The 26,047-nt window shown below is 38.8% G+C and overlaps 1 protein-coding gene across 1 annotated transcript in view; it reads left to right on the plus strand.

Moving 5' to 3' along the window:
* The window catches only part of LOC149231707 (Vps51/Vps67 family (components of vesicular transport) protein), a 285,059-nt gene that overhangs the window by 211,758 nt on the left and 47,254 nt on the right, over nucleotides 1–26,047 (plus strand). Inside the window, exons 14-17 of the mRNA XM_089381720.1 lie at nucleotides 13,539–13,610; nucleotides 13,719–13,769; nucleotides 21,633–21,863; nucleotides 21,946–22,122. Coding sequence (XP_089237846.1) covers nucleotides 13,539–13,610; nucleotides 13,719–13,769; nucleotides 21,633–21,863; nucleotides 21,946–22,122 — 531 coding nt within the window. The remainder of the gene's footprint in view (nucleotides 1–13,538; nucleotides 13,611–13,718; nucleotides 13,770–21,632; nucleotides 21,864–21,945; nucleotides 22,123–26,047) is intronic.

Consider the following 26,047-nt stretch of genomic DNA (forward strand, 5'->3'; position numbering starts at 1 on the left):
TGTTCCCTCTTTTGAGGAACTATGTGTTGGAGAATGTAACTAAGTTCAGTCTTCATAATTGTATTTTATGTAAAAAGCAACAATAAGAAAATGAAAAAATTATTTTTTGAAGCACGGGTTTCATGCTCAAGAAATTATTATTTTATTAGTTAAGCATGTTCTTCATGCTTCTAGGTTTTCTTGTGTCAAAGAGTCAAAGTCCTATTTCGACCTATTGTAAAGAAAAAGGAAAAATAATTTTTAATTATGTATTTTGGGAAAAATTCCCTCTAGAAGTCAAGTCAGCCTTGCATGTCATGTAGGCTTTGCCCCAAGGGACATGATTGTTCGCACCCCTTTGGACAAGTATAAATAGAAGAAAGTTGGAGCCCATTTTGGATAAGACAATTTGGAGCATCTGATCTGAAATTTCGTAGGGAAAGAGGGATGAAATCTGAGTAGGAGGGTTTGACTTGGCTTCTAGAGGGTGGAAGGGTCTTAGATATCTCATTTGATCTGATTCTATAAGAAGAGAACTTTCTAGGTTTTCCCCTTGGAGGGGTTTTTCCCTTGCTTGGAGCCTATATCTTGCGTTCTCTGTTTTTGTGATCTTCATGTTTTATAATTAGTAATTGCTTGATGAAAGAATAAGAATATAGTAAGATAATTCACAAGTAATTATTAACAGAAGGAGAAAAACAAATTTAACTTGCAAGCCTCCTATTTCTCGAACATGGTATCAGAGCGAGGGTTTGGCAAAGGAGGTTTGGAGATCACACTTTATTGGCAGAAGTATGATGTTTTTTTTGAAGGATATTTCTCTCAAGCAACTCGCATGTCAAGGCCCTACTCGTGGTTCACACCTATAATTTAAACATTGATTCAAACTAGCATTACAATAGAACACCGTGGTTAGATTTACAATGAACAATAGATCACACATACTATTCTATGGCTCGACGTATCATTACACCTGATGGACCTGTGGCTTGATTTGTGAACATCACTTAATTTAAGTGGCTTGTTGGCCCACATATCATCTGTGCATGGCTCGCTTCACCTATGGCCAACATTTGGTTCGAAGATCTCACTCACATTTTCTTATTACAGTGAAGTTCAAATTACAGTTAAGCTCGAAGATCAAAATATAAGTTTCGAATATATTCTGTGACAAGGTGACTCGAAATCCTTAAAGGCATGCCACAGTGGCTATAACATCAATCATGGGCTAATAATATGTAGAATTAGTAGCATTAAAAAGTATGTTTGCATCATACCACCATCTAGCAATGCATTCATATGCAACCCCCTTCTCTATCTTCTTCCATTTAGCATCAAGGGTTGGTTGACAACCAAGGGTGGTGCAAGGTACAAAGGAGTCAATCCCTTTACGTGTTGTTGTCCTCTTTAAGTTAAAAGCACTTGAACTACCCTCTCCAACTCTATCATGGAAACTAGAGGCATCTTCAAAGCTAGCATATATTATTCAAAATCAGGGTCACTAATCATAGCGTCATCCTTCTGACTTTTGCCAATATCTTTTTTAATTCTTTTGTTTTTCCCCTTTTCTTCATTGTAGGCTTCAATTAGACTTTGCATCTCTGCTTTAAGATCATCAGAAACATTTTCAAAAGGTTTTACTTTCCCTCTCCAATGTGTTAAGTGTTCTTTAATTCTATGGATCACCCCACCCTTAACTTTCTTCCCACAATAGTTGCAAACTTTAATCCCTTGTTCATTTAAATGGCAGTGAACCCAAGCCGGATCATTCTTGATTTTGGGGGCCATGACAACTTTTATAGGAAGAAATGAAAAAATTGCATAGAAAACCCTAGGTTTTTTAGAATTCTATGGCAATTTCTTTTAGAGAAAAATAAAAAAAGAATAGGGGCAATGAAATACCTGGAAAAGATCTGTAAATTTTGAGAAGAGAAGAAGCCCCAACCAATCAGAAAATAAACTCTTTAATCAGCTCCAAAATGTCCCTCACAAATTTGCCAATGGAATCCCGCAAAATAACCCTACAAATTTCAACTGTTGAGAAAAAAATAGAAGAAAATAATTGTCACAATTTTTTTTCCAAAAAAATTACAAATTTGGATTTTGCATAAAAACTCTAGTGTTTTAAATTTTTTAGGGAAAAAAAGAAAAGATTTTTGGAAAAAAATAGAACAATAATGTTTGAAAAAATACTTTGATTTTCCCTCTTAATTTTCTATAGAAAATCAACTCCAAAATCCTCCCAAATTAGCTTTGGAGCAACCCCTACAAATCTGCATAAAAGCACTGGGGTTTTTAGGTTTTTTGGGAAAAAAGGAACTGATTTTTGGAGAAAAATGGAACAAAAATAGATGGAAAAAATTAACTTGATTTATCCTCTAATTTTTTTTTGGAGAAAATCAACTCCAAAATCCTTTGAAATCAGCTATGTAGTAGCCCAAAAAAAAATAAAAATTCCTCTGAAATCAGCTATGTAGTAGCCCTGTAAAGTTCTGTAGATGTTCTATGCTAAGAGCAATTTCACTTTCCTCACAGCAATCATACAAGTAGTTAAGCAAAATGCAGATAGAACATAGAAGCAGATCTTACAGAAGACAAATCAGAAACAAGAAAAATGTGTGTGTTCGTTTCGGCGGTCAACAGGATGCTTCAACCAGCAAAGTCTCCTTTGGTTAGCCAGCCCAGATGTGTCACAAGATCCCTCCAACTAGTAGATGAGTCAACCCAAGTCAATTCTACAAAAGTCAATGCTGTCCTGAAAAGTCAATGCAGGGGCAGCAAGCTAAAAGTCAACGCAGCAGCAAAACGGTCAACCCTTTGACCTCGATTTTTGTGCCAGATAGTACGGCCTTCAAAAATCGAACTTTCCACCAATTTTCAGCTTGATTGGACCATGGTCAACGCTGGTCAAACTTTCTGCGAAACCCTAGCAGCAGAAACCCTAGCAGCAGAAAATCCGTACGGTCTGTCCTCTTCGTCCTTCCCACGTGTGGCTGAAATTCGTCCTCCAGGTAGCGTACTCTCTAAGATGAGAGAGGAAGATGTGAGTTGAGTTGTCTTAAAATTCTCTCCAACTTTTCCTGTATATATATCCATCAATGAGGGTGTGTGACACATCTGTTGGGCATGTGAGCCTACATTACAAAACTGGCTGACCTTGCACATATAATTTATTAAGAATAATAAATTCACAATATAAGTTCTGCTCATCGGATTAAGACTATTTTTATATGGATTTTACACCTCTCAGTAAGAGGAATCCAACAAAAATATTAGCCTCTTAATCTGAGCATCAGAACATGGAGTTTGGACCTAGTTGTCCAAATTTAACACTCCCTCTCAACTAGGGAGAACTCCATTTATTAGTGCAATCAACATCGTGAGTCATCCCGCCGAAACTTGCTTTGCTGGCTTCTTTATTTCAGAACAGAAGTGGGTCAGTCACAAAGACATCATTCCCCGACTGACATAGTCAGTCCAGAGGTCCCAGACCTCACAAATCTTGATCCCAGATCAAGTGGTTGGACCATGCCATCCTAGATAGAGAGTACGGCAATCTCTGATGCGTCCATCAGTCTTTGCTAATAGTCTCTAACTTTTCCACACCTCATTGGCCAAATGAGAGGTACTTCCCATGAGCCCTGAACTCAATGGGTAGGATGCATACGGGGCACAGATAAATGAGTGGCGAACCAGCTCAATAATCACAAGGGTGGGGCAAAAGCATTATGAGTGCTTATAGCTCCGAGAAGCTATCCCCAAAGCCCCCCAGAGCTCCCAGAGCTCATCGTCCAACAGGACCCACATCATAGGGTCTTTCCACGACACCAAGACTCTCACGGAAGGTTAAGAACTTGACCTTCCCCAGGGGCTTAGTGAGAATATCCGCGACCTGCTCATCAGTTCCTATATGATCGAGCCTTACGGCGCCTCGCTGTACCATATCCCGGATAAAGTGGTACCTGATATCAATATGCTTGGATCAGTCGTGGAACACAGGATTCTCAGTCATACGAATCCCACTCTGATTATCACAGAGTATCACAGTGGTATCTAGCACATGTTGGAACAGCTCACTAAAGAGCTTCCTCAACCAAACTGCTTCACAACAGGCCATACTAGCAGCAATGTATTCGGCCTCCGCGGTGCTCAAAGCCACCGACTTCTGCTTCCTGCTCATCCATGAGATCGAAGCAGAACCAAGATTGAAACAGCATCCAGATGTGCTCTTACGATCCACCACACTGCCAGCCCAATCGGCATCAGTATATCCACGGAGTATCACATTCCCGGCAGTGTATCTCAGCCCATGGTTTATCGTGCCCCGAAGATATCTCAAAAGATTCTTGGCACCAACCCAGTGAAAATGATGAGGCTCAACCATCTGTTGACTCAAAGTATTCACTGCAAAACATATGTCCGGACGGGTGTTCACTAAGAACATCAAAGCTCCTATGAGTTGACGATACTTAGTAGGATTGGCCAAGATAGGCCCTGCAGCGCTGCCACTCAACTTCTTAAAGTTGAGTTCCATTGGTGTCGACACGGACTTACAGTCCACCATCCCAAATCTTTCCAGAAGCTTCACAATATATTTTCCTTGAGAAAGGAAAATCTCTCCAGGTCTCTGCCAGACCTCCAGGCCTAGGAAATAGTGCATCAGTCCTAGGTCTTTCATCTCGAACTCAGCAGCAAGCTCCCTCTTACATTGATCAATGAGAGGGTCATCACCTGTCAGGAAAAGGTCGTCCACATATAGCACTAGAATGAGAGGCTTTCCTTCCACAACCTTAAAGTAAAGGTTTGGATCAGCATTGCTTCGAGTGAAGCCCAGCTTCATCAAGTAACTATCCATCCTCTCATACCAAGCTCTGGGTGCTTGCTTTAACCCATAGAGGGCTTTCTTCAACCTGCAGACATAAGTGTCTCGATCTAGAACTTCAAATCCCAGAGGTTGTTCTACATACACCTCTTCCTTTATTGCACCATGCAGAAAAGCGGTCTTGACATCCATCTGATGAAGACTCCATCCTTACGTAGCAGCAAGGGCTATGATGGATCGGATGGTGGTATATCGTGCCACAGGTGCAAATATATCGTCATAGTCAATTCCTTCCTTTTGAGAGAAGCCACGGGCAACAAATCTTGCCTTAAACTTTTCAGCACTCCCATCAGGTCCATGTTTAATCTTGTAGAGCCATTTAGAGGTGACAACAGATTTGTCCTTCGGTCTCGGGACCACATCCCAGACATCATTCTTCATAATAGCCTCATATTCTTCATGCATAGCATCCTTCCAGACTTGATGCTTGATGGCTTCCTCAAAAGATCCAGGTTCAGATTGTATAATAGAACTCATGGCAGCTAGATACCCTTGGTATCTACACGGCTTCTTGCTTTCTCGGAATGTCCCCCTTGGGGCAGCATGACCCTTAGCATCTTCGAGGGTGTCCCTGAGCCATGATGGCCTCTTTCCTAGAGAAGGGGAAGGATCAATAGGGTCCATAGGCCCTTCAACATCAATCATAGTCTCATCCTGGGGTTCTTCCAGATTTCCAGGTCTTTCTTCATGATTTTCTTCAGATCTAGGAAGATCTACTACTTTCTTCAGGGAAGCATCTTCGTCAAAAGTGACATCATGGCTTATCTCTACTTCCCTTTGACCAGGTACATAGACTCTATATGCCTTAGATGTCTCACTGTAGCCCACAAACATTCCTTTCTTTCCAGTAGCATCCAGCTTACTTCTCTTTTCTTTCGGCACATGAAAATGGACAGGACATCCAAAAATTCTAAAATGTGAGACATCAGGTTTCTTACCAGAGAAAACCTCTTCGGGAGTTTTGGAGTCCAAAGCGGAGTGAGGGCATCGGTTTTGAATGTACACAGCAGTATTTGCAGCTTCTCCCCACAGAAACTTTGGTAGACCCTGGTCACATAGCATGGCACGGGCAGCTTCCACAATAGTCCTATTCTTGCGTTCAGCAACACCATTTTGCTCGGGAGTATATGCAGTGGTAGACTCCCTCTTAATGCCAGCTTCTCTGCAAAAGTCTTTGAACTCATTTGACTCATATTCAGTGCCATTGTCAGTCCTCAAAATTTTGATCTTCTTTCCGGTCATATTTTCCACCAAGGCTTTGAAGGTACGGAACCACATGAAAGCCTCATCCTTCTTCTTCAAGAAGTATATCCAGGTTTTGCGAGAGAAGTCATCAGTAAATGTCATATAGTAAGAATATCCCCCCAGGGATGTTACAGGCAACACACCGGAAAGATCAGAATGGACCAGTTGCAATATCTCAGATGTCTTTGTGACACTTGAGGGGAAAGGTCCCCTTGTATGTTTTCCTTCAGCACAGCCCTTACATACACCTTCATGATTATTTCCAAAATCAGGCATCCCTGTCACCACCTTCCTTGCTTCGGGGAGAGCCTTGTAATGAAGGTGTCCAAATCTTCGGTGCCATAGTTCGGTTTGACGGATAGTATCACAAGTCATAGCTCCCAACGGACTCCCTCCAACATGGTAGAGTGTACCAACTCTAAAACCAATTAAGATAGCTTCCTTGAAGCTCTTCTTCCACATGAGTACCTTTCCATCAGAGAAAGTTACATTGAATCCTTTGTCTTCCATGGCAGATACAGACACAAGGTTCTTCTTCAATTTGGGTACATAGAGTACATCTTGTAGACGGAGGACTTGTCCTTGAGACAAGTGGAGGGTCACAGTCCCGGTCCCTTTCACAGGATAAGTGGCATTATCCCCAAGGATAATTTCTAAATCAGTATCCTTTTCAACCATGTCAGAAAGTGCTTCCTTGAATCCGGTGATGTGTCTTGAGGCACCACTATCGATTAGCCAGACATCCATAGTGTCGGGCGGAGATGCAGCTGAGAGAGCAGATATTAGAATATACTCATTTCTTTTATCAACAACATTAGACTCCTCATACCTGGTATTTCTGGTCTTTTTAGAAGGTGGATTGTTTCCTTCAAAGTGAGCCTTCCTCTTTCCTTTGGATTTGTCATTTCTTCGATTCCCATTCCTTCGGTTGTTGTTGTTGTCGTCACTATCGGGAGAATTCTTCTTGAAGGGGCATTCTCTAGCATAGTGTCCAGTCCTATGGCAGGTGAAACATTTACCCTTCTTCTCTTGAGTCTTAGTCCTTCCTTTGTCCTTAGAACCACCAGAGTTCTTCTTTCGGGAATGAGCAACATAGGCAGCATTTCTTTCATTATCAAATTCCTTCATCCTTGTTTCTTCTTGCATACATCTAGACAGAAGCTCATCAAAGTTAGGGATGGTATTATTGTTGAGAATGGTAGTTGTGAATACTTGCCATTCATATGAAAGTCCTCCAAGTGCGGTGAGAACCATCTCACGATCAGCTATTGTCTCCCCAATAGCTAGCAGATTGTTCCTGGTTTCGGTCAACTTCATAAAGAAAGTTTGAATAGACTCGTCTCGGCCCTTCTTCATATTCTTCAACTTGTTCTTGAGGAATAGCACTTGGTTCACATTGTTTACTTGGAACATAAGTATCAGTTTGTCATACATCTCCTTGGATGTGCCTAGTTCAGATATGTAGGCAACCAGACTCTTATTTATGGATTCCCTGATCAGCAGCTTTGCTCTGATTTCTCCCTTCTTATACTTGTTTCTAACAGCAGCAGAGGCATTTGATGGGGGTTCTTGAATCTTCCCTGTCACATGATCTAGGAGATCATGATCTTCCAATTTGAGATCTAATAACATCTTCCAGGCATGGAAGTCATCACTTCCAATCAGCTTGTCATTCTCCCTGAATTCAAGCTTAGTGGAATCCATTTCCTTTGATGATGATTGCTATAGATAGAGTTTGTCTTCTCCTCAGCTCCGATACCATGTAAAGTTTTGTAGATGTTCTATGCTAAGAGCAATTTCACTTTCCTCACAGCAATCATACAAGTAGTTAAGCAAAATGCAGATAGAACATAGAAGCAGATCTTACAGAAGACAAATCAGAAACAAGAAAAATGTGTGTGTTCGTTTCGGCGGTCAACAGGATGCTTCAACCAGCAAAGTCTCCTTTGGTCAGCCAGCCCAGATGTGTCACAAGATCCCTCCAACTAGTAGATGAGTCAACCCAAGTCAATTCTACAAAAGTCAACGCTGTCCTGAAAAGTCAACACAGGGGCAGCAAGCTAAAAGTCAACGCAGCAGCAAAACGGTCAACCCTTTGACCTCGATTTTTGTGCCAGATAGTACGGCCTTCAAAAATCGAACTTTCCACCAATTTTCAGCTTGATTGGACCAAGCGTTGACCAAAGTCAACGCTGGTCAAACTTTCTGCGAAACCCTAGCAGCAGAAACCCTAGCAGCAGAAAATCCGTACGGTCTGTCCTCTTCGTCCTTCCCACGTGTGGCTGAAATTCGTCCTCTAGGTAGCGTACTCTCTAAGATGAGAGAGGAAGATGTGAGTTGAGTTGTCTTAAAATTCTCTCCAACTTTTCTTGTATATATATCCATCAATGAGGGTGTGTGACACATCTGTTGGGCATGTGAGCCTACATTACAAAACTGGCTGACCTTGCACATATAATTTATTAAGAATAATAAATTCACAATATAAGTTCTGCTCATCGGATTAAGACTATTTTTATATGGATTTTACACCTCTCAGTAAGAGGAATCCAACAAAAATATTAGCCTCTTAATCTGAGCATCAGAACATGGAGTTTGGACCTAGTTGTCCAAATTTAACAAGCCCCCCCCCCCCCCCACAAAAAAAAAAAAAAAAAAAAAAAAAAAAAAACTCTTCAAGCAGCTCCAAAAACCATTGAAGAATACCCAAATATCTCTTGGAAAAAAAATCCTTGAAGTAGCTTGAAAATCTCCTTCAATAATCAACCGAACAACTCTTTAAGACTCCAATAAGCTCTTCAAATCTGCAAAATATCTTCCTTAGAATAACCCTGCAAAAAAATCTCTAATTTCTCTTCACCGAACTCAGCGCAAGAATTGCATGAGACTCGAATGAATAGTGTGAGTGAAATAGAGGTGGTGGGGATGTTTAAATAGCTTTTTTTTTTGGGGGGGGGGGGCTAGACTAGCATTTTTTTAAATCTCGGGCTGTGCAACCGTGGGCCTTTTTGATCGGTCGAATCAGCCTTCGAACTAGAATAGTCCATTTCAGTATCGGGGCCCGTTGGGATCAGATTTGGCCCCAAACTAGTCAGATCGTCTAGTTCAGCCGGTTCTGGTTTGATTCCGATAACATTGGTTCCTGCCTCATTACAATTTATATGGAGAAAGTAGAATTTCATATCCCATTCATAATTCAACGAACTTAAAAGTTTTTAGGATTTCAAGATTGGTAGGATTTTATCATTTCCACTGGATTGCACAATGATGAATTTGGATGGGATGAATTGTTATTGTTTGGATTTTATCATTATTATTTTTATATTTTATAGTCTTAGAGATGGGGATGCTTATGATAGGAACCTCGACATTACCCCGTACCCCCTAGATTTTCCTAAAATTTGGGGGTGCTCCCACACGACCCTCTTATGAGTCTCCCTATTCTTGTGCTCCCCCATCTCAGAAACTAGATGCAACATAGGTATTCCCCTTTAGTCCGGTCCCACAACATAGCTTGATTGATTATAGAAACACCCTTGTTAGGAAGTCCCTTTCCTATCCTTAAAGTGAGACGCAAAGCTTTTGAGGTGATAATGGCTAGCTTGCCTATTAGTTGCCTCTAGGTTCTCCCATTGAGGTTAAGACTTTTCCTCGTAGGGGAGAGCTCAAGTGGTAATAGGTCCCATTCATCTTAAATCATAGAACCAAAGATAAAAGATGACAAACCCAAAACTACATGTCATATTCTATATTTCTGTCTTGGTGAATGTCTAATGCATGAAATATTTTCTAGTGGTTATTAATGTACTCTAATTAATGATTTTTTTTTAAGCATTGATACGAATGGGAGTTTTGCATGCGTTACTCATAAGTTGATGAATGAATGAATGTTCCTAGAGGATAAATTGCATTTGCATCCTTGAAACTCCATAACAAGTGTCATAGAAGTATAAAAGTCTAGAGTAGCCGTGAAGCTACCTCCATAAGGATAGTGAAGCTGCTTCTTCAGGCCTCCTTGAAGAGCAAGTTGCCATATCTTGGTTTATTCTTCACTCCAATTCTCCTTGGTGATCACATCTCACTCAAAAATCATTCTTCTTTCGCCTTCTTTTCACCTCTTTTCATTGTCCCTTTAAGGATAGGAAGGCCTCTCTAGGGCTTGGTGTGAATTCCATTTGAGGAGTTTGTTTTCAATTCCGCTTGGATAGATTGCTTCCTTAGTGCCTCCTCTAGCGATCCTCGGATTTGATGCAATTTCTACCATGGGATCTCTAGAAATTTGATGCCCTAGCCATCACACCAAGTGGGAACGCTAGAAGCTAATTCTTCAACTTGGGGATTCCTTCAAAGCTTGTGCTTTAGTACTTGTTGACGCATATCATTCATAACCTTTGCTCTTACCTACCTTGACCTTGGATGTACATATATCACATGTCAATTCTCAATCCTAGGTCTCATGTGGCCTTCCTTTTCAAGGATTTTTTCGTGTAAGGTCTTATTAGCTTCTCCCAAAGCTCACAGATTTATTGAACCTTTCCATTGAATGAGCCACTTTCCTGCACTTCAAGCATTCCTTAGATACATATCTATCACAAGTGAGTCATATTGGGACTCCTCCCGTCAGCGAAAATCTGAGAAGAGCAGGGGGCTGAGGCTATGGTGACAGTGGGCCTCTGCTCCAAGTGTTGTTGTGACCTCTATATTTTGCCCAAGGCTACTTGGGAGCGGGAGTGACATTTTGGGAAGCTCCTGGGTCGAGAGCGAATTTTCATATAATATATATTTTGATGCATAAATGTCAACAAAAGCATGTAGAATGATGAATTAGATATAAAAAGCATAAAAAAATGGATTAAACCGTATAACATCAATCATCTAGAAGTTATAATCTTCATCAACCACGTCCACAAGTTACACGTTCCCATTTATATAGCATGTAAGGGTGCACATAACCAAAATAGCATCGAGTGCAATTCATTTCTGAACTTCAGATACATCAACACATAGGCTTTAGATGGCCTCTAGCATCCAAAAAAATCATGCTACAACAAATAGCTACACATCATCAAAATCATTGCCTTTCTTGGGATCTTTGTCATTAATATCACCCTCTAAGCAATTAACATAAGATAGAAAAAATGTAGCATGTCAAGTCAAGATTTTGTTTGAGTGATGGGTACATTTTTAGCAAGGTCATGATAGAGGAGTTCGACAACCAATGTCACTAACATCAAGGTACATAGAGGGTTCAATGCTCTTGATTAAATACGAGTCTCATACCCTAGTAGGCTAGTACATGACAAATCCCAATGGAAACATTGAAATCCCCCCAATCCTGAAATCTTGAAAAACTGATAAGTCTGCCGGATTTTGAGTGAGATCTAAAGTTTTACTTTCTCCATATGAAATCCAATGAGGTTGGAACCACTTTTAAACATCCTGAGTCATTTCATGGTAATGTTAAAAATTTAAGTAAAAAGAGAATGTCACTTTTACTTTAAGAATTTAACATTACCATGAATTGCATATCAATACTAGGGCCATAAGCATGAATATTAGGCTGCCCTACTCAAAAACTCTTGGTTCTTTTAAAAAAATTGCGTTTGGAACATCTTTGTGACAACTTTTTTATGAAAAAACCAGGGAGATTTTTTTTTTTTTTTTGTGGGAGCGCACTCCCGATTCGCCCTTGCTCGGACTGTGCTCTGGGAGTGATTTGGTGGGGGGGGGTGGGGCACTCTCCTGCAACCCTGCTTTTGCCTATTCACTAGGCCTGCTAGTTTGTGCAGCAACATGGCCATCAAGGAGGCTCAAAAAGCTAATTATGACAAACAGCTTTGTGTTTTGAAGGTCATATTTCCAGGTTCTGCTCATTTATTACAGTTTTCGTTGGTTGGATCAGTCATTTTCAAAGCCTTTGATGTTTGCATTGTGGGCAGCAAAGATAGTGCTTTTGTTTTGCATAGTTTCTTCCTTGCATTTTATTCAAATTATCAAACTATTATGTTTTTTTGTGACTTGTAAGTTGTTTGAAGTGTTAGACCTTGGGCATATCAATTAACAATATGCCATGTGATGCTTTGTTTTTGTAATTGGACAACATACATGGCACTCACTTATTTCTAATATATATACACACACATACGTAGTGAACGTAACATAGAAAGAAGGTGATGTCAGATTTAGGGTCCAATTTAACAATGTGGCAGAAATTGGCATTAGATTATTTTTTTTATCCTTCCTCCATTTCATATAGATTAGTTAAACCATAAATTGTTTTGTGCAGTCCACCTCTATTGTTTCCATGGACTATATACCTTTATCCTTCCCAAGGACATGAATTGCCTAAACTAAGTGCACCGATGGATCTTTTATTTTTTCATCTGAGTGTTAATCTTTTCCTGAGATCTACAATCTTCGGTGCTTCTTCAATAGATTGATCTGAGAATCCTCAAATTCAGTGAGAACTTCTTCAAGGGAACTCGCCCCTGAGGTTTGAACTTCTGTGACCTTCAGAAAATCTTTCTTAATATGTTCGGTGATTGGAACTGGAGGTTCATTTACATTCCAAATTTTCATTTCGTTAGTGGTGGACTTTTTAAGTTTTACACCACACGTTTGTTCTGTAATTTGGGAGCCCCAATCTGTTTTGGAAGAGCATGGGTATGCTAAATCACATTAGCAACAATGATAGAAGTGCTTGCATGAGAAAAGTTTTGTGCTTGATTGACATTTGGATCTCTAACAAAAGTAGTTGAGGTGGATTCACTGCTGCATAAAGTAAAAGTCTGCTGGTTCAATTCAAGTTTTAGGCATATATATTATCTTTGTATATCACAAACGTAATCATACTTATGATTTCCATCTATCAAGATATTTGATATTGATAATGGCATGGAATTAAATTTTACTTTCCAAACTGGATTTCAAAGTTCAACTCTTTACCAGAAATATAGAGACTGGGATTGATAGATTCCATCCTCATTAAACAAGGAAATATAGTATCAATTTTAACTGTTAGTTTATATTATTATGTAAAACTAAATGACTGATGCCACATGCTATTTTTGAAATATTTTTTGGAACAATAACAATAAATTTCACCCTCTAAAAATTAATATTGAATGCATGAAGTTGAGGGATGGCTACATATTTTCTCTTATGACAAATTGATTTGTTGTATAGATATGTTCTCCCTAGGGTTATCTTCTAGTCTTAGATGATTATATGAATATTGCTTTAATAGTTTACAGTAGTTAATGCATTTATTGTTATTGTTTATAGAATCTCTTTTCCTAAACAATACCGTGAGAAACATAGATGCACTTGAAGGAATGAGTTGGTTTATGTGTTCGAAATTTGGAGCATCAGTAGCTCTTTGTGAAATCTTTTGAATTTAAAAATTATAATTCTATATTTCTTTTTGCTGCAGTACATTAATATGCAAACATGCAAGCTTTCATTGTTGGTTAAAAAAAGCATAGCAACACCAAATTGGCTTAAGGTTAGTCCAATAACTTTCATGACTCATCTAAGAATTTTATTTAAGATAAATTTGGTATTCTTATGGGCATATTTTTTGTTGCTATGGTTTAATTTTTTTGTATTCTAGTATAAGGAGCCTCGGGATGTTCGCATGTTTGTGGATTTGCTTCTTCAAGAGGTATACATCATTTCTCCATTTACAACCCTTGCAAAATTAAGAGTTTGAAACTGACTTTTAATGCATTATATCATTGACGAGAAATCATTGATCTAGGTATTCTTTTGTATTTTTGCTTTATTCTTTCTAAACTAGTTCAGATTTTCTTTTTGGTCTTGACTGGCCTTTTATCTTGTAAGGAAGGCACCAAATATGAAAGATATTATTGAGTTTTAAAGGCTAATTAGGTAAGGAAGACTTATAGTTTGATGATCCTAATTCTTAGTTTCTGATAATACATTAGAATATAATGGTTGCCTGGGATAAGATCTTCAAGAATGTAACATTATTAGCACAGGTTTCAGTTGAGGAGGTTCATCTTTACCCCAATTAATTATAGGACTTTAATTTACAAGATAGAGATCGTCATTTGTAGGTTGCCTTCATCTCTCACCTCTTATTATGGAAGTGGTGAGCCTCTTTCATCCTAAACCATCCTTGTTTGGGCCTATGGGCATGTTGGAGTGTTGGAAAAATTGAGAGGGGTGAATCAATATATCTCTTCAACTAGATAATTTTATTCTTCAGAGCATTCAAATTAACATTAGCATTAGTTCAAACATAAATCAACATCACATCATTAAACAACACCATTCAACAATGAATGACATCAAGATAAAAGATAGCAGATTTTTAGGTGGAAACCTTTCCGGGAGAAAACCCATTGATCGCTTCTTAATATTTTTCTTCAATAAATTTATATCAAGATTTTTAGCTCTAGCTGAAGGAGGCTCCAACCCCCTGGTTTACAAGGTCCAACCTGAAGGACGCTCCAACACACTGGTTTACAGGCTCAACCTGAAGGATGCTCCAACACCCTGTTTACCAGTTACAACTGGAAGGGTGCTCCAATGCCCTGTGCAAGCTCCAACTTGCCCTAGCACCCCCTTGCTAGCCTAATCCGCCAACAGACCACGTTTCACAATTTTCAGATTGGATCCACCTGTGCTCAATATCAATACAAGAGAAATTGCAATAAGTGAAGAAGCTAATAAGTAAGAAAAAGTAAAAAAACATCACAAGCAATTATTAAGAAAAGAGAAATCATCCTAACTATTGCCCTATAGATTTCTCAACATGGTATCAGACCTAAGGTTGACTCAGAGCATAATGAAGATCTCTACTACATTGAAGAAGTTCCTAAAGAAGTGTATGAAGGTGGCAAGTCAACTCAAGAAGGGCATCAAAGAAGTATGGGATCTCCTATTTTTCTTCTAAGAAGGAAGTGACCAAGACATCTAGAAAGGATGAAGGATTATTCTCAACACTCACTGGCACATTTCTAGATGAGAATATTTGGGTGATCGATAGTGGCGCATCAAGGCATATGACTGGTCAACATAAGCAATTGAAAACTTTATCAAAAGGGGAGTCCTCTTACTCCGTAGAACTTGGTGATAATAAAAGCTACCATGTGAGAGTAATTGGATCAACTTCGATTGAGCTAGAAAATGGAGGTAACATTCATCTCAACAATATCTTATTTGTTAGATCTTATACTTTTGTGATCCATATTGATAATAAATTTGTCTTTCAGATTAATCACATTGTAGAGATTTGGTGACGTTTCGAACCAACTAATGTGGTTCATCCTCAGGACAAATGGTGAAATAGCAGAGAAGCATCCTTGCCCTAATTAGCCATAAGGAACTAGCCGTTAGGAAAATGTTGTTTAGAATTAGTTAAGGAAATATGATATTAGATTATTTATTAATTGTTTAATTACAATTTCAAGGATCTTATGTACTAAATTAGTGTTTATAAACACTAATTTAGTACATAAGATCCTAACACTAATTTAGTACATAAGATCCTTGAAATTGTAATTAAACAATTAATAAATAATCTAATATCATATTTCCTTAACTAATTCTTAACAACATTTTCCTAAACCTTGAAATTATAATTAAACAATTAATAAATAATCTAATATCATATTTCTTTAACTAATTCTTAACAACATTTTCCCAACAGCTGGTTCCTAACGGCTAATTCCGGGCAAGGATGCTTCTCTGCTATTTAAAACTTTGTGAAGATTGATTTTTTCACCATTTGTCCTGAGGATGAACCACATTAGTTGGTTTGAAACGCCGACCAAATCTCTAGAATGTGATTAATCCGAAAGACAAACTTATTATCAATATCTTATTTGTTCCAGGTTTGCAGAAGATTTTACTTTCCATTTCATGCCTAGAAGACAAGGGTGATCGGGTTGCATTCATTGATGGGAAGGTTGTAGTATGGGGTAAAAACTCAAGGATAGAAGATGCTAGAATGATTGGGATTCGTGAAGGAAGACTCTATAAATCTATAACTCCCCTCGCTCAAGTTTTGGTTCACATTGAAGTTAGCCCATGTTCACATTGACTCTATAGATTGATAACTTGCGCTGCTTCTCTGAGCTCAAGTCCTCCTCTGGCTTTGTTGTACAACTTTTGGCTCATCTAGTTCAAACTCGCTTGGTTTTTCCCTTTATACTCTCCACTTGGCCTTTCTGGTTGTACTCAATGTCGATACTTCTAAAAAGACCTCTGGTTAATGGATCATTGATCCTTCATTGGTCAACAATTAACGTTATCTCACTTGAGCTTATTCTTCCTTTGGCTTCTGCCGCGACTCTGATCTTGCTCCTGTCTCGATTCCTTTGCATTCTCTGCATTCTCGATTCCTTTGCATTATGTGTGGGTCCCTCCCTCTTGAGCTTCAACCATGTTTGTAAACACTTTGGTTAATAGCACACTATAATAAAGTATGTGATTATCAATGGAAGCTAGCATTCAAATTTCCAAACCACTCAATTAAAATGCTTCCTCTATTAACATATATGCATAAAATAAATATAGAGGCCCTCTCAACCAGATTTACAATAGAAGCTCTATCTTGGCCTGGAGGCTTTACTTGGCCCGCAAATCCTTTTTTGAACTCTCCCTTCCGCCATACATCTCTCTATTTGATTACACATGATTTGGAATAGAATTTTGGTTCAAATCCACTATTTCCTCACCTAAACCTCTAATCTAAGACTTTCTAGATCCACAAATCTTTCAAGGAATCCAACTACCCTTAAATCTCTCCAACTCACTCAGATATTCTCAAGATCCATCCTAAGGAATAGATTTGACTACAATTGCTTTCCTAATTACATATTCTTCTAAAATTCTTTAAATACATAGGATCTACAAATAATTTAAACAAAAGCACTCACTTAGGGAACCAACTCTCTTGGTAAAGAAATGACCCCTAGTGTAGTGACTTGGAAGTTGAATGATCCTGCATTAGACTCCCAAGGTTGAAAAGAATCATGGTCTCCTAACCATGTGCTTCCATATGTTGATGAAAAAATCCTCTTGGATCCCAAACTTTTGTTTGTAGTTGATCTTTCTCCTTGCTGTGTTGCTACTGCTTTATTGTTTCCAACTCTTCAAGTCTCCATACTTTATGCTATTTCTGTCCTTTTGATCTGTCGATGCATACTTTTTCAATCAACTGCAATTCTCTGTTGGTTTTCCTCCTCCTTTTGGTGTACCTTTTCCTAGATGTCTTCCTCATCAACATCCACATTTCCTCTATCACCTCATCAATCTCTGCTTTCGACTGAACTCCTCTGTTACCATTGTCCTCAGGCTGCCGCATATCCTCTTTTCCCTCAAGAGTTATAAAACTCTGTTTAAATTCTAGCTTGCACATCCGTTTATCAGTCCACTGTCTACATCTTGTAGTTTGCCTTTCATCACTTCTAAATATTGTCTCTTCTTCCTCTAACTCTGCTTTTGCACTCTGAATCTGCAGTTTTTGGCTCTCTATCTTTTGCTCCAAAAAATTTAAATCTTCAAACAATTCGAAATTACTTTGAATTGTCTCCATGTCCTCTGTGCTCAAATTCCTTGCCAGCGATTCCTCCTCATCTTCACTTATGTATTCTTCCATAGGCATGAGACCTCCAATTGAAATCTGCTCAAGCACATCTTCTTGAAATAATCCTTCTTTTTCAATCGTTGCTTCATCCTCTGAGGCTGCTCCATCTTTTACAATTGCATCATATTCCTGAAATGATGTTGCTTCATCCTCCTCTAAGTCAAAAATCAAGGATGGTACTCCGATTTCCTTTGGCATAACAACTTACTTGTTAACCTTGAACTCTTCAAAGTTATTAAACATATGCTCATAAAACCTTTCCATTTCAACCATTTCCTTGAGAAGTCTCATTTCTTCATTAGCCTGCATAAATACATTAGTCAAGTATTGATCACCACCGGCCAAACCTGCAAACATATACTAAATGTTGGATTCAAAAACATAAGTATCTTCTTTTTTCAAGGCTTCAACTGCCTCTTCTTCTTTCTGCAGATTGCTTATAAATCCTTCCTCAGCATCTCTGGCTTCTTTTGCACCAAAGAACACACTTCTATCCAACTCAATTGCTTTGAGTTCCTCCTTTAGCTTGTTATACTTCCTGCGTCTCAACTTTGTTTGCAATGAAGGCCATCTTACCTTCTTCTTCTTTATTACCCAGCCATAACACTGTTTCCTTTTGCTTTCTCACTCTGCAAACTGCTGCTTTAGCTTATTAAAATCAACTCTTAACTCAGCGAATTTCTTCTCTCTCTCTTCATTACTCATCTTCCTCTTCATGCCAACTGCTTTGGCATGCTCTTCCCTCTCATTGGGCCTTCCTTTGGAACCAATAGCCATCCTCACCTTCCTCTCTTGTGAACTCCCCTCATTCACGTGTGAGCTGCAAGAAGCTTGTCTTCCTCTCTCTGTAAAAAGTCTGCTTCTTGCTACCACTACCAAACTCTCCTCTTGGTTTCTTCTTTCTTTCTCTGGTCAATTCTACCCACACTCACTGTGGAACTACCTTGGAAACTTCTACCCCACCTCTGCTTTTTGGAAGTTGTCCTCCTTATGGTTCCCTGTAGTAGAACCTCTTCTCTTTCTTCTTTTGAGCATGTCTGCTCTTCAACTTTCAAACTTGTTAGGCTTCTGCATCTTCATCTGCTCACTCTTCTTGAGAACTCTACTGTCTTCATCTCAGTAATCTCATTTTGTTGCTATCGGTTCTGTCACAATCCTTTGTTTGAATTCTTTGGTTGCTTCCTCTTTCCTTTCATGGCTTTTCTGCTATGATGGCTGCACATTGTTTTTCTATCAATGCTCCTTGTTGTATGGTTGTTGCTACAAACATAATCTCTCACAAAAATCATCAAAATCAATAAGACCTCCCCCAAGATCTCATGTTCAATAATCTTTCCTTTGATCCTCTTCTCTGAACCAACTCCTTCCTCTAAACATCTCCAATAGCACCCCTGCTCACACTTTTTAGCCTTAAGAGCACATTAGCTCTCCAAACTCCCTATTTTGCATCCTCGAAAGAACTTCAACGTTCTTTCTTTTCCAAACTCAATCAAATCTCTATTCTACATCAAAATAAAAGTACCTTCCTTTTAATTCCTCACATCCTCTGCTTTGCAATTTTTGTCTTCTCAAAGAGCACAACACCTCTTCTCAACCAAATCCTTTGTTTCTCTAATATGTTCCAATCCTCTGTTGGCTCGGTCTTTGCTATTGTTCAATGCTTCTTTCCTTAAAACATTTTGCTCACCATCCTTCCAAATCTCCAACGCTTTTCCTGTGGGTATCAATCTTCAAACAAAATATAAAATATAATGTAGAAAACAAATTTTACCTCTTTAAGCCACTTTAATTGATTTTTTCTATCATATCTCATTCCACTATCTAAACAATCTTTCTGCTGCTATCTCCTTTCAACCTATCTATTATAAGGTTTCCAGAGCATTCCAATTCTGATACCACTTGATGCAAGCCCAATGTTGAGCTTGCTTTAAAACCTACAGTGCCCAAACTTTCTCTAAAAAGGCGCTTCCTTCAAGTCCTATATAAACCTCTCTTGGAATATAAATCCCTTTATACATAATAAAATGGGAGGAGCTGAAAGGGTAGTCCAAACCCCTTCTTAAAACCACCGGATTCAAGTTCCTCTGATATAGCCCCCGGAGCCAACCGCTGCATACAAACTCATGGCACAATCAATAACAAAACCACCGTGGCATCGACCTTCTCATAAAACTAGCGGGAAGAATTCTGCTTTAAAGCTGTTTTCCTTTAGGGCGGATGGCAGGCTAGACTGTTGGAGGTGTTGGAAGAAATTCTCATTGATGTCAAAGGCTGAATGGGTCACTGATATGTAATGTTGTCATTAATGTAAAATCCCTAATATTAGGGATGATGGCCTAGCTTTAGGGTGATCAAAGCATGTAACAATAATTCAAGAAGCCCTAAAGAGCAAAAGTGTTTAAGCCCTAAAATGAAAACTTTCAGGAAAAAAAATCAAGGAAAAGATGGTGAAAGCCATAGTAAATTCAAGAAAGGACTATATCATTGCATAGCCCCATCAAGACCTTTCTAACAATAGGTGGCACATCTCCTAACTCCTCACGATTGAGGAGAAATTAATTTTTGAAAGTGACTATGTGAAATCTGGTCGGCTTAAACATTGAGACATAACTTGGGTCAAGTCGGCCCTATTGAATGGCCATCTGGGCCTATAAATAGGTTGTCTCTCTCCCGTTTGCCTGAGTATCTTGGTCAAGTAAGAAAAGGAATATTTCGGACTTGTTTAAGGAGCAGAGAAAGGGTTTATGTCTTATAAACCATGAAGAGAAGCAAGAGAGGAAGAAATCAGATCTAAAAGCCTATTTTTCTTGTTTTGGTTAAAACTTTTCTGGGCATATTTTTGTTGGCTAGGTGAAATCATAAATCCCATGCAACCACTTTAGTGCCTCATCAATACCATGATTTCTTGTTTGGTGTTCAAACATCAGCGAAAACAAGGATACATCAAATATCAGGTACGCACATGCTGAAATCTCCATGGGACCTTTTCTGGAATAGAACATGAAACCATATGCATTATCAAAATGGTATGCACCACTGCAAGCCTCCTCTGTCCAAGCTTGGATGGGTCTAGTGTATGCATCATAACTTCATGAGACAATCCCATAGCAAATTCTACAACATTATCATCTCCTCCCTCAAACAACAAAAGCTTAGGGGCCTCTAGAAGATTACTCAAATCACCATTGCCACTATCCAAGTAAGATGTATGTGAAATATGAGACAATTCCAGCTTTAGAAACATTTTATAGGCCACTCCACTTCTGGGGATTGACAGTCTTCTTTTGCTGTCTTGAATTTCTGCAAAACAACTCATCGTAAAAGGTTTGCTGTTCCATACAAACTTTTGTATCAAAAACATCATTTCTAGCTGAAAATCTGTGCAAAAGAGGAGAATAATATGAGGTAATAGGTGCTTCAAATTTTTTACAATAAAAACATGCTGTACCATAGAATTTCTAACCACTAAATCACATTTTCAGTTGAAAAATTGTGCATGATTTCACCAAGACATGAAAAAGAAGATAGCTAGAAAATTTTGCATTTTTTGCATCACAATTCTGCCCCTTTTGTTGGGAAAAATTTGTATAAAAACTCATTTGACATGGCTGAAAATGCTGCAACAAATCTTCCTTAGACATGAGAGTACATGACTGAAACAAATCTGCATAAATACCTTCACAAGGCTGCCCAAAATTTAAATCATAAAGAGGGTTACATGGCTGGAAAAATGTTGTGCAAATTTCTTGAATTCACCTCTTTTATGTTGGGTTTCCCATAGACTTCAAAATATACAATTTCTCGAAGAGACACTGCACTATATGCATCATAAATAAGATCTCCATAATATTTCTAATAATTATCATTCCTCTTTTCAGTTTCTGATGCATTCTCATGTTTCAATGCCAGTTGAAAACAGTGGAGGCAGAAGTGCAACAGGTTCTAAATCAAGGATCAACAAGAAAACATCGACGTTCTGATAGTACAGGAAGCACTAACTCATCTCGTAGTAATCAAATACGAGATGATAGGGGTAATCGTTCAAGCAAAAATCGTGCCCGTAGTCGCTTGCTGGAAAGTCACATGGCCAAGCTGTTCAAACAAAAAGTTGAAATTTTTACAAAACTCGAGTATACACAGGTATGAAAATATAAGTTTAGCTTTTCTTGTATGAAATCATTTTAATGGAAGGTGTTTTTAGTGGAGTTGTTTTTTGGCACAGGAATCTGTAATTTCAGCCATAGTGAAGATGTGCTTAAAAAGCTTTCAAGAGTATGTGAGACTTGAAACATTTAGCAGAAGTGGGTTCCAGCAGATTCATTTAGACACTCAGTTTTTGAGGGAGCCATTAAAGGAAGTTGTTGAAGATGAAGCTGTTATCGATTTTTTGTTGGATGAGGTGAGAAAGATAATATGTGAATCACAAAATTAGGTGCCTCTGCTAATTTATAGATTGTTTTGTATTTCCATCTCATTTCATCAAACTGATTCAAATAGTCATGTCCTTGAATCTTTCACATAATCAACCAAGATACAATTGACAAGGGAGACATGGTGTAGATATGTAACAATGCTTGTTCCAATCTTTATATGATGCAGCATTCCTTTTGTCAAGATTTTTCCTTGCTTTTTCATGCATCTTAAGTTTGTGTTATGTTTCTATTACCACTAAAACTAGCTGGGGGTCCTAGAGGGGCACTTGCTAGGTCAAGAGCAACAATGAAGATAAAACCCATTGTCACCACAACTAAAGCTCGATGGGAGGAGACCTGATATATAGAGAATCACTTATGAAGGATAGAACAACTAAGATGGGTGTGAAGTGATCTCGGGGACCCTTTACTAGGGGAGGCTCAAAAATGGGACTTGCTTGCTTCTTAAGCAAGGTACAAGGCTTTCTAGGAGAAGGGGATGAGGATTTAAGGGTTAGGTTTAAGGAGTGTGAATTGTAAAGGAGCTTCTAAAACCCTAAAATCTTTATTGGACTTGGTTTCCCAAGTGTTTTTTAAGAGTTGACTTTTCAAAGGTATGGAACCACACAAGACCAAGTGGTCCCAGGTTAGGTCAAGAGGAAGGAGTCTATCAACCAATGATAGATTGGACCTAAACAAGGAGGAGAAAGGAATGAAAGAAGTGATTTTCATTCAAAGGTGCAAAATGATCCCTATGAGGAATTAGCCTAGGGAAACAAAGGGCAAAAACCTAGAATAAACACTATGAGGAATTAGCCTAGGGAAACTTAGGGCAAAAATTTAGGGCACCCTAATGTGGCTAAACCTAGAATAAAGAAAGAGAGGTGAAGAAAAATAATTCTTTAAGTGATCACCTTATGGTAGACCAGTGCCTAATCCTTTGGAGAGATTGGAGTCCAAAAGAATCTGAAGATAGACTTCATTTCTAGGTCAAGTAGGCTCTAAGATCAACTTTGCTTGTCATTAGGGCAAAGAGAGTGACCTTAAAAGCTTTTATACTTTGTTTTGCAAGGCAAGGTGGCTTTTAAAGGTAAATTCAAGCATAGCATTATCCCTAAGAGAATTCGTTCAACATAAATGGACCATACATAGAGATATGCTATATAGAAACATAATTCCACAATTTCATAGTAAATGCATGCAACAACTAGCCCTGGTATAGCGAAAATCTCATTATCAATGCATGTGACAAAGTTAAAGAATAATAGCATTAAATTTGCAGTTACATGTAAGAGAATATATCCAACCACCAATGGACTTGCCCATCATGAAGCTCCAAGATAAGAAAAGACAATCCATACATCAAAATTCATCCATGTTCCAAAATTTCGTCCACCAAGAAGGAATAGCGAAAATCGCAAGAGAGACAAAAGTCCAAACCAAGTGATGATACAAAATGAATTTATTTCTCTTCTATTTATACACTCATTAGGAGTTCAAATTACCTAATTTGAGCCTTACATTAGCCCATCAACTAAAATAATGTGCAAATAACTATCTATTGGTTACAAGCCCACCAAATTAGCTCATAAACAGAATAATAAGCTTCCCAAGAGGTCGAATAATCAATAATGCATGTCGCTGGGCTCTCTAAGAGGATAGATGAAGTCCATAAGTGCCAAAATGATGAAATGGACTTCCAAAAGAAATGGACAAGGGGTTGGCCCCTTGATCTCCACATAATAAACTTGTGGTGCTCCCAATGGCTGTGAGGGCACACAAGTGACCTCATGGGTCTCCAACTAAGTCAAAGATGCCTGTAGACCATCTGTAAGGGCTCAAATGATGGTGTCAATGATGCCAGATCAGCATACAAGTCCTGGGTCATCTACCAAGTGCATGGTACAACTGTGGGGCTGACTGGGAAAATGTGAACTAGGTGCATCTTCCTCGTCCAATAGGTGAATCTCAAGCAATCTCTGAACATATTTGGGAATCCATGGAGTGCTGTCTACTGTGTGGGGGCCCATGGCTCTCAACACACACCCTACATGTGCCAATGTAGGCCTCTGGAGGGTTAGGACCCCATGTAGGGAGACCAAACCCAAGATGGAGACCACCTGCAATCTTGCATAAGATCCAATGTGTCCCTAGCCTTCCAGTACAACACGTCATCAAGGAAATCGAGTAAAAAAGATTACAAACCATGGACAACAAGTGGGGACTTCATAATAGCATGCCCTTCCATAATGGGCTTTGGCATGTGATAATGTCTCCAAGCTCCAAATGGGGTTAACCAAGTATCCCATTAGGTGGTTTCTACTTCTAAAGGGGATAATATTTCCAAGGTACATCCTTTTAAAGGTGGTGGCATGTAATAAAGAGATGAATGGAGTAGGGAATGAAGAGGGGCAACCTTGGGCCACATGCTGGGGTTAAAGGGTAGCTAGTAAAATGGAAGCTCACACTTGGGTATATAATGTATAGGAAGGAACAATCCTGGTACATGAGGTGCCCCGATGTTGATTTTCCAACCTTATTTATATGCATTTTGCCTTTTTATGATTTTTCTTTAATTAACTGCTCGGGGCTCAAGGGGTAAGAGCGTGATGTGTGGGGTATGGCAGTTAGTACCCCCTTTAAGGTAAGGTGGTTCATTGCCCACCAAGGGTTGTGACAATCATGGGTTCCTAAATGATAAAGAAGGCTCATATAGGGCCCCTAGAAACCAGGGTGATGGCCATGATGATGGGGTAGAGCTCATGTGCTCGCTTTTTCCCACATGCTAAATGTGTTTTTCATGACCATCTTTTGCATTTTGTGGTACATTTTCCTGTTGAATGTGGCATACTTGTTGGACTACAATACTTAATTGCCAAATGACAAGGCATACCTTTAGGTTCGGGAGGCCCACCTTCAAACATACGATCATGGAAGTTGGGTGAGGGACCACATGATTGGCTTAGGTGGTAGAGAAATGGCACAATGAGCTAGTTGGTCGCTGCAAGGCGCTGCTGGCTTCAGGTTGAGGACCACCTTGGAGAATTTTTTTCTCATAGGGATATCACCCACAAAATGGTGTGTAATAGTCTCCAAGCTCTTATTCCATGCATCAAGATTTGAATCAGACCGTCCCCTGTAAAATTCAGCTTGTGTCCTCTCACAAAGGGTTTCCTTATGGATGCAAGATATGAAAAATCAACAAGTAGACACACATAGATATAAACATATGTCTAGGTGAAAATGCCGTGCAATTTTAATCAACTAATGATATGTGGCTAGCATGTGATGCATTGATTGTGTAAATGGCACGCCCCATATCATTTTGAAAATGTCATAAGGTAAACATTTAAACCTCCTGATGGCACACCCTAAGTAATGCATCCGAGGTTTAGAGCCTTGTCCTATTGTTACCCCAAATATATAGACATAAGTATGATCTGAAGACAAGATGTTTGTTATAGTTCTCATTGTCATTTTACTCCAATTGATGATAGTGGAGTATGCATCAATGTAATTCTTCCCTTATTGACTTAGTTGTATTTTGTAGCTGTGGCCGATCTTCATAATTTATATTTTAGCCCTTGTAATTTCTATTACATGTTCTTCATGTCATTTTGAATATTTAGCCCTTGAAAGAAATATTGTAAGACATGTTTTTCATGTCTGGTTTAAAATAAAAAAATTTGAAAATTGAATTTTGAATTTTTGGCTCCAAGATAGTCAAGTCGGCCCTCCCTCAAGTGAAGTCGGCCCCAGTGAAGAGACACACCCATTCGTGAAGGCATAACATCTATATAAAGGCATTTGAACTCCTCCACAAGAACACCATTCAGTCTCACACAAGAAAGACAAGCTCTGGGCATCCAAGCAAAAATCAAGAAGGAGGAGGAGGATGAAAAGGACAAAGAT

The sequence above is a fragment of the Pinus tabuliformis genome, chromosome J (genome assembly GCF_031772625.1).
Source record: "Pinus tabuliformis cultivar Carrire ecotype Pingquan chromosome J, CPIR1, whole genome shotgun sequence".
Classification (NCBI taxonomy): Eukaryota; Viridiplantae; Streptophyta; class Pinopsida; order Pinales; family Pinaceae; genus Pinus; species Pinus tabuliformis.